The 9,587-nt window shown below is 42.2% G+C and overlaps 2 protein-coding genes across 2 annotated transcripts; one reads left to right on the top strand and one right to left on the bottom strand.

The window, feature by feature from the left end:
* Positions 1-2,209: 2,209 nt before the first annotated feature.
* On the bottom strand, positions 2,210-4,916 carry LOC140798163 (probable inactive shikimate kinase like 1, chloroplastic). The gene is made up of 10 exons (XM_073151927.1): positions 4,629-4,916; positions 3,979-4,025; positions 3,841-3,895; positions 3,639-3,711; positions 3,466-3,553; positions 3,293-3,375; positions 3,064-3,172; positions 2,788-2,866; positions 2,621-2,685; positions 2,210-2,510 (listed from the first exon to the last, which is right to left on the bottom strand). The coding sequence occupies exons 1-10, from the start codon at positions 4,813-4,815 to the stop codon at positions 2,442-2,444; spliced, it is 855 nt and encodes a 284-aa protein (XP_073008028.1). The 5' UTR covers positions 4,816-4,916; the 3' UTR covers positions 2,210-2,441.
* A 1,748-nt stretch (positions 4,917-6,664) lies between these two features.
* Positions 6,665-8,449, top strand: LOC140797952 (protein JINGUBANG-like). The gene has a single exon (XM_073151662.1). The coding sequence runs from the start codon at positions 6,830-6,832 to the stop codon at positions 8,240-8,242; it is 1,413 nt and encodes a 470-aa protein (XP_073007763.1). The 5' UTR covers positions 6,665-6,829; the 3' UTR covers positions 8,243-8,449.
* Positions 8,450-9,587: the final 1,138 nt, after the last annotated feature.

Below are 9,587 nucleotides of genomic sequence, written 5' to 3'. Positions count from 1 at the left end.
TCCGTTATTCTGAGTAGGATTTGACTGAAGGTAAGTTGGAGCTCTGAGACAGGCCTAATAATAAGGCCTCAAGCTCGGATTGCTAAGTTGATTGAGCTGGCTTAGTTTCATAAGCTTTTTGTAATATTTATTTTTATAGTTACAATATTTACACTTTTTAATAGATGAGAGTACGTATAAAGACGTTTTATATTTCATGTAGGATTACAAGTCATCCAGCAAAAGCACAATAACTAACTGGAATACAACACATTAATATAAATTACAAAATGGACAATGCATATTATACTAAAAAGTCTGAGGCAAGCCTAGTTCGAGATTGACTCGTTTATTAAATGAACTTGATTTTTTAGCTCGAGCCAAGTTCTAAATGAGTCGATCTTGAGTTAGCTCGAGCCAGTTTGACACCTTTTTAAGATTGCTGGGGGTGCTGAATTCTTCTGATCTCTTTCTTGGCAGGCTAAGTATGTTATCAGAGTTCATGGATACATTTAGCTTTGTGAAACTTATCTTTCTCTTTAATGCATGCTTTGACTTCCCACTCTGAGTGATTTGGTTCATTGTTTGTGATGCTTAAAAGGAGGAAAGATTCCCATTACCCTTTATTAGTAGTTCATGTATCTTTCTCAATGTCAATGAAGTCTATGTGCAGAGAATCTATAATCAAATTTCCTGTTCTCCTGCTTTATGTTCATAACATTCTGACCTAACTCTCAAGTAAGCCTGTCTTAAAGTTAATTTATTATTCTCTCCTAGGGTTGTCAAGCTTGAAGAGCGGCTCGGGCTCGGTTTGGTCAGAGCTGAGCCGAGTGGCTCAAAATTAATATCGAGCCGAGTCTGAGCTGGAGCCGTCTTGTTTAGGCTCGGCTTGATAAGCTTGGTATAAAAGGGGTGAGATAAACCCAAATCCCCAAATTCCCGCTTCCTCCTCATCCGCGGTGTGTCGGTGCCTCCTCCTCCTCCTTCACCAAGCCGTCGCCGCTGTGCCACTCCTTCTCCTTCGCTAAGCCGCCGCTATGCCGCCTCCTCCTCCTTCTTCTTCTTCTTTGGTTTAGTTTGGGCTCGATCTGGCTTGGTCCGGCTCGGTTTAATAGGCTTGATGATAGATTCATTTCAGGCTCAAGCTCAGCTAAGGCTCCACTCGAGTTGAGCCAAGCCTAAGCCTGAGCCGGAGCTGGAGCCGGCTTGCTCATACTTGGCTGATTTACACCCCCTATTCTCTCCAAATTGGGTTTGGTGGTGTTCTAAGAATCTTTTATGGCCAATGTAACAGACCTGTCCTCATGGCCCTTAAATTGGAATAATTACTTCCTTGATATTCATATAATTTGAGGTATAGAATAGTTCTTTAAGAAGGGTAGGAGTCAATCTGCAAATAAAGGAAACAAGAAAAGTTACTCATAATTTTCAACTTTGGAGGAGACATTCCTTTCAATACTCTACTAAAAGAATAAGTTGAAAGAATATTACTGAGACATTATTTTGTGAAATTGAGGAGCATATATACTGGTCTTATAGGAAGCTATCAGGAATAAAAGTATTCGAATAGAGAATAAAAGTATTCAATACTCTGCACGTAGCCTCTCTTTTTTTTTTTTTCTTTTTTTTTTGAGATAGAAAAGTTTATTACGTGGTGCAAAGATAGAGAACAAATGGTGCAGGATGCAAGAGAATATGTTATTCCGCTTGATATCTTTGAAAAAAAAACCCATATTTAAATGCATTGCTTGCTATTTCAAGTTTCCATTCAGATGCTTTGTTTTTATTTTTACTTTGAGAAATAGTAGGAAATTATGGCGTCCAAATTAAACTCTAGGAAACTATACTAATTTATGGATGGGGAAGATAAGAGAGAAAAAAGAAGAAGAAAAAAAGTGATTAAAATCATAGCTAATTAAAGAGATGTCTTTTTAAAGATACAATAATAATTAATAAAAATAAAAATATTAGATAGAATAAGAGAGGAGAGAGAAATATGTATTATTATATTAGTACTAAGATAAATAGTTGTTTACTTACTATACTAGTATAGTAATTTTTATATCAAAATAAGATATTTTTATTCCACAATTGAACGATGACTTAGCAATTAAAGATAGAGAGAATTTCCAATTTGTTTTTCGCCGAGATTTTCTTTTTCTATTTTTGCATAACATTTACATATTACCTCACAGTTAATTAGTCATCACAAAGACCTATTACATCAAAATTCAAGCAATGGTTGTCTTTAGAAGGTCATATAAAGCTTTGGTACAAACAATTCCTTTTCACTCAATATTTTAACATGGAAGCAGAGTAAAATTGCATTCCTTCTTAGTGAAGACAGTATGTAATGAACATCCTTAAATATTGACAGTGAGAACAAGACTCTTGAAAAGCTTTCTTCAGATTAAAATCTGAAAGCTTTCATTGCATCAGGATGTGATCTGTGATTTTGTCTCTTAAAATGGTCTTGCAGCTGCTTCCATCAACTTCTTCACTCTCGTCAGTTTCTCAATTTCCTTCAAAACCTAGCATATCATGCAAAAGAAAAAAAGAATATATATCACTTTTGAGATCTACAATGTTGTAGTAGTTCCTCTCCTCTTAAAATCTTCTTCAGTGGTGTTCATATGTTTACCTCCACTACCATGTCCTCTGGGGTGACAGATTCCAAGTTCTCGTAGCCTAGTTCAGAGGCTACTTCTGCAAGAATTGAACGGAGAGTTAGTTTCAGATTGTTAGTAAGTACAAAGTAATGTTGTAAGTGCTATAATTCAAATTATTAAACTTGTCAGTATTTCTTACTCTGGAGTGAGATGGTTGCATCAGCCGTCCCATATCCTCCTTTCAGTTCATTGTATCTCTTGTTGAGTTTGTCTGACACCTAGAGCACAGAAGTGGACCATGGTCAGAAGCAACTATGAATTATTTTAAGAAGGCAAAAGAAAGAGCTGAAAACAACAATAAGCGTGTTGTTATATACAAGTATACAACTATACATATGTATATACATCAGTGCACCCAACTTATGAAAACAAAGTCAGTCAGTACTTATATGGATATCAGGAAAAGTGGATTGACCTCTGAAAAAGAATCAGAATGTGATACTGATGGTGGTGGCAATGCTTCATTTGCTATTGATTCTAGGGGAATATCTATCCAGATGGTGATGCCATGTCTCAAAAGGGCCCTTGAAAGTTAACAAGGCTTATGGTTAAGAGCCAGAAAAACGAAAAAGCTGATACAATTACATTCAATACGAAAGGAACTTGATGGAAATGAACATATAACAGTAAAAGAAAGAACTTACAAGCTAGTTGAGCTGTGGACAGCACCATCCCCAGCACAAACAACTAAACGACCCATGGATGACAACTGCTTTAGCACTTCAATCTAAAGAATTGTGTAATCTAGCATTACTCTATCCATGCAAGCATATGAAATGCTATCTTTACTATTTGAAGTAGAAATTTATAAGAGAACCTCAGAATCACGAAATCCCATTTCATCTGATTCTCGAAATGATTTAGCAGCAGCCTCACCACCAATGGCTTCCTCAACCACACTATCACTACTTGCAAAAGAAATCAATAAAAGAATCAAGCATTTCATTCAAATCATAAGAATGTTTACCTTAGCATGGACAAGACATAAACCTGTCGAAGTAGTAATATCTTAATGCATCAGCTAGAAGATTTCCCATTTTGGTTTTCATATTGCAGTTTAATCCTGCAGATTGCAATATGAAGTGGGGATATTGCTGAGTTCCATGTATTGTATGCCTTCTCTCACATGTGAGAAGTGCACAGACAGAATTTTTAAAGCAAAATCAACAACAAAAATATAGATGACACTTACCCACAAGAAATATGGATGTTCCCTTCAATTCAGATGAAATCTCGGCTGCTTTTTTCTGCATCCATATGGTTACTAAAGATATGGGACTCAATGGACCGAATTTAATATCTAGGAATGTAAGAATACAGGATTTCTAACCTTTACGACAAGAGATGGCTCAAGCTCAGCTAGTGACATTTTAGAACCTACAGAATAAAGTAAGCAAACATGTAAGTAATGAAAGAATGCACACCATAGAACAAGCATAGAAAAATAATCTATGCTTTCACCATTAGTGGTGAAAAAGGATAAGACTTCTGGAGAAAGTTATGTATAAGAGTCTTTCATTTTAATGGAAAAAGCATTAATTCCTAGAAATTACTACAAGAATATCAGGATTTCATTGATTTAATTATTTTAGTTGTTGGCATTGCAGCAACTTACTCGTGCAATTTGGTCTTGTTTATGGTTTTATACTGAGATTGAAAATGTTAACCTATAAATATTCAGTCAATAAATAGATTACATACAGATTGCATCAAATTTGGTTTCATATCAAATTGTATTCCAGAACTCTCCCAGCAGTACAACACACCAAAACGAACCTCCCAACTTAAAATTTAACAACTCTGACATCTACTCGGCTATCCTTCCATAAACATAAAGAGCTATAATTAGCATCAAGCTCTCGCCTTTACCTCTCCAATTGGTGCAAAACACTAAGGCGAAGTCAAGAAAGCTCAAAATCCACGGACATATGAATTCGGAGAGGTAGAAATAGAGATCAGAAAGAGCAAAATGGGTCTTACCGGAGAACCCATGAGCGCGAGCGGTTCTCCTGCGTTGGGTGCTCAAGCTTGGAATTGATCTCCGGGGCGACGAGAGGTGATAAAATTTTGGCGAGGCGAGGAGGAGCGATTGATGGGGATACGAAGCGGAGAGAGGCGAGGAACAAAGGTAGTGGGGGTTGTTAAGGCTCACCACTCTTATCGCCATGGCTTCGGAGCTCTGTCTCCCTCTCTCCCTCTCTCCCCTCTATTAGAAGAATCCGAATTAGCACGAATCTTAACGATCTGAAACTCGTCAGCTATCGCTATAATAGTGAAAACGGACGGTTCCGATAAGATAATACCTAACAGGGCCGAAACACTGGGCTAGAATCTAGATAAGGCCTCGGATGAAATGGACCAGAGCCCGAACAGGGGAAGTTTCTAATTTTCTTTTTCTTTTTCTTTTTTGTGAAAATAGTACGTGGACTAAATATTTAATTTGGATTACAATTTATAAATAAAGATTGAAGGGTGGATTTGATCCAATCCTTTTCAATCTCCGAATAGGAGCTATACTACACCAATCAATATTATCATCGCAGCAATTGTTAACCATCATAACAAGTGTCACTATAAAAATCTAGATACCATTTCCTTGAGCTGCAAACTTCAGCACAAAAAATGCAGCTGTTCTAAGACGAACAAGAGAGACGTGCTCTACCAAGTATGGGTTGACTCATGTCATTGAGACCTCTCATGCAAGTATGGGTTGACGTTGGATTTGGAACCAACCGAGGCTGAGAGAGTTAGAGACAATATATTGGCTCTATATATCCACTACTTCCAACGATCGAGTTAACCTTACCTTTGAAAACGCAGTCCTTCTCCCAGATCCAAATAATCCAAGGTCGAGAAAGTGCAGCTATAAGGAAGTTACTCCAGTCGTCCAGTCTGTGTGGAATACCTTCAAGCTTTAAACTTGGCTGACAGTGAAACCAAACAAATCTAGCGAACTAATAATGCAGCAGAAGAAGCTGAACGGATTCAGGGGACTTGAGGCAAAATGGACAGGAGGAGTCTATAGCAGACACTCGACGATACAAGGCAGCTCGGACAGTGAGAGTTCCGACAGCGCTCAGCCAAACAAAAGTCTTCATTCACTCTAGGTGACAAGAAATTGCAGTTCCAGATAGTCTTCCACAAGCGGCGAGAGGAGTTAGAAGACGAAGAGTTCAGCTAGCCATCATTAGTGAGAGAATAGTAAGCCGATTGCAACGAAAAGAAATCGAAGATTTCCCAATGGGCCAATGCAAATTCTGAGAATATAGGCTGTTTTCAGAAACAAGGTCTTTGACTGTTGTAACAGTATGGGACTAGATGCATTTCACCAAATTATAAAGGTGAATGCCCAACAGTGTAAACAGGAAGCATTTGTTAGCAATCATTGAATGCCAATGAGCTGAGCTTTATCCATTTCTAATTCACTGAGTATCAGTAAACAGAGAACTGAGTAATAAAAGAGTATCTCCTGAGTATTTTAGCCGCTTATATTTTTGTTCTATTATTACTATATTTGTGCGTGCGAACGACTAGCCCAACCTTACGTATAAGGTTGACCGCCGCATGGACTTGTTGCATGTGAAAGGAGTCGAGTACATGACACCATCGTCTATCCCTTCTTCTTCGTGGCTTCGACTATGAGAGATGGGTTTTAGGAGGAGAACTGAGATTTAGGGATATTTTGATGCCTTCCCCGTTGAATTCCGATGGGTGTAAGTCTTTTGTGCTTATCCGAGGCTTTTTTTTTGGTACGGTAGATGTTTTTCAAGTTATGGAGCTTATTCATATAATTAATAAAGATATAAACATAATAAGAAGTTAATAACTCATCACATATCTAATGCAATTTATGTGCATCGGGAGAGTTATTGGGATTTAACCTTCGATAGGTGTGTGTGTGTGTGTGTGTATTTTGAAATGGACACGATGGGTGTGTTTAATTAAATAAATAGCAAATAGCAACCCCCATCATCCCCGATCCAACCGACCAAGTTTCACTTCTATGGTCGCCCGAATTCCCCTCCATCCTTCCTACTCCCACCCCACTTCTCCTCCTCACACGTGTCACCCTTCTCCTTCCTTCCCTCCCTCGTCTCAAACCACCAAAATCTCCCTCCAACTTATATGCCCTCCCCTTCCCCAACCTTCCCCACCTTTACCTCCTCCTCCTCCTCCACCTCATGAGAGAACCAATCACCGGCGCCGGCGGCGAAGGCAGCGCCCGACGCGGCCGCGCCCTCTTCGTCGACGCGGGTGGTGGCCTTCCGAGGCCGACCAAGAACTTCCCCCCCTTCTTGGTCATGCATTCTGATCCACTATTCAAGTCCACGAGCGAGGAGGACTTCTCCACCGCCAGCCACAGCAGCGCCTCCATGGCCACCAGCCCCGGCTACCTATCCGACGCCACCACCACCTCCTCCTCCTCCGCCGCCGCCACCACCGCCTCCGCCGACTCCTCCCCCTTCCAGTGCTCCCCTTGGCACCACCAACACCCTCCCCCGGACTCGGCCAGGAATAGCACAACCTGGACGACCGACCTGTTCCCCTCCGGCACCGGCCTCGTCTGCTCCCTCGTCCGCGAGGAGGGTCACATCTATTCCCTCGCCGCCGCAGGCGGACTTCTCTATACCGGCTCAGATAGCAAGAACATCCGTGTCTGGCGCGACCACAGCGACTTCGCCGGCTTCAAGTCCAGCAGCGGCCTCGTCAAGTCCATCGTCGTTTCGTCCGACGCCCGCCGCGTCTTCTCCGGGCATCAAGACGGCAAGGTCCGGGTCTGGTCGCCATCTCCAAAAGACCACACCTCCTACAAGCGCGTCTCCACTCTCCCCCGGCTCAAAGACATCTTGAAGGCGTCCATCCACCCAGCCGCCGCCCTCCGCCGCAAGAGGCGCGGCGGCGCTGCCTGGATCCGCCACGGCGACGCCATCTCCTGCCTCTGCCTCTCGGCGGATGAGTCCTTGCTGTACTCGGGGTCGTGGGACCGGACGATCAAGGCGTGGCGGCTGGCGGACTCGCGGTGCGTGGACTCGATGGCGGCGCATGACGACGCGGTAAACGCGGTAGCGGAGGCGTTCGACGGCCTGGTGTTCTCCGGGTCGGCGGACGGGACAGTGAAGGTGTGGCGGCGGGAGATGGCGACGCGGCACGTGGCGGAGCAGACGCTGATGAAGCAGGAGAGCGCGGTGACGGCGCTGGCCGTGAGCAGCGCCGCCGGGCTTGTGTACGCCGGGTCCTCGGACGGGATGGTGAACTACTGGGAGAGGGGGAGGGGACTGGAGCACGGCGGGGTGCTCCGGGGGCACAACGCGGCGGTGCTCTGCCTAGCGGCGGCCGGGAACCTGGTGTTCTCCGGGTCGGCGGACAAGTCGATATGCGTGTGGCGTCGAAGGGAGGAGGGGACCAGGGTCCACGATTGCTTGTCGGTGCTGACGGGTCACGCTGGGCCAGTGAAGTGCCTAGCGGCGTCGGCGGAAGTCGGCGGGGAGGAAGGGGAGGGGCGGAGGTGGGTGGTGTATAGTGGAAGCCTCGATAAGTCGCTAAAAATATGGAAGGTGGTGGATCCAGGAGAGCCCAAGTACGATTTGTACTAAAAGAAAAGAGATTCCGAGTGCACCAAATTTGTAGCAGCTTCCAGAGGGATGCATGTACTAATTAAAAACCGAAAGTGGAAGTTTACACTACTTGCTCTATGTTCTTATCGAAGTGGAATGGGTTGGTTTTACGTTGTTTCATTATTTAATACTTGTTTTAGCTCTGTTTTAGCTCTGTTTTAGTAGCAGCATATATGTCTTACTTTACTCCTATGTTTTCTCTTTTTTCTTTTTTCTTTTTTTTTCTTTTAAAAAAATGTATAGTACCTTAAAAAGCAATAGACCACATGTATCTTTTCTACGACCAAGTTGGAAGGTCAACTTCAAACCCAAATAATTATTATAGAGAAAATTATTTAATAGTTTGGTGGCTTAATTAATGGCTCGACTGTGCGGTGATTTAAAATAGCAATTCAGTAGTACGACGGCTTGAAGTGATATCTTGGTAGAGTTTAGTTCAGAGCAATTGCTTAGCAACTCACACGACTTAAAGCCTAGACAATGCAGCTTGGTATGTTAGTTAAAACTTAGTAGGACTTAAATATCTCTGTATCTAGAGAGAGTTTATCATTAATTTGTCTAATCTTTATCTAGCCTTCAGACCTTGAATAATAATAAAAATGATATACAATTACGAGGGATGCAACCAACCCAAAAAATGAATTAGTGAAGATATTTGTTATACTATGCTATTTAGCAATAGTATTGGTCTCCGTATAAGCTAAAGAGACATCGATGATGTTCAAATTAGTCATAAGAGTTTGATGATTTTCAATGAGATAAGTAAGTAGTGCGCTAAGGAATCTTCAATGAGATGAGTAAGTAATGCGCTAGGGAAGGGGTTGTTACTTTTAAAGAATATTGTTATTGAGGACTTCGCCAAATTTAGATTAACAAGATAGTTGTCTCCTCTCCTTGGCACATTACTTATCTTAGATAGGATCCAATTCTCCGACGACTCCCTATTCCCTAATTATTTCGTATTCTCTCTCTCTCTCTCTCTCTCTACTCTTTTCTAATTTTTTTAACTCCACCAACAATGATCAGCCCTAAACTCTAGTTGTTGGTGCAACCTTCGGCCATCGACAAGTCACAACTATGTAGACTCCACCTTCATCGTTGCCCATCCTATTTTGCTACTTAGTCTTGGTGGCCGGTAATCCAGAGACAGACAAAAATGGATCCATGGAGGAATGAGGATGGTCCATTCGGCATCTCACCTGACCTACTCATTAAGCCCAGCTTGATCTAGCCTACGCAGCTCAAGCCCGTTTCTCACAAGTTAATATGTAGTAGCGAGCTAGACTATTCTACCTAGCCCAAACTCGATCTGGCCTGATTCACA

This window comes from Typha latifolia, chromosome 11, assembly GCF_019914945.1.
Source record: "Typha latifolia isolate L0001 chromosome 11, TyphaL0001v2, whole genome shotgun sequence".
Taxonomy (NCBI): Eukaryota; Viridiplantae; Streptophyta; class Magnoliopsida; order Poales; family Typhaceae; genus Typha; species Typha latifolia.
Note: the sequence above shows the minus strand (reverse complement) of the source record. Positions and strands in the feature narration are given on the sequence as shown.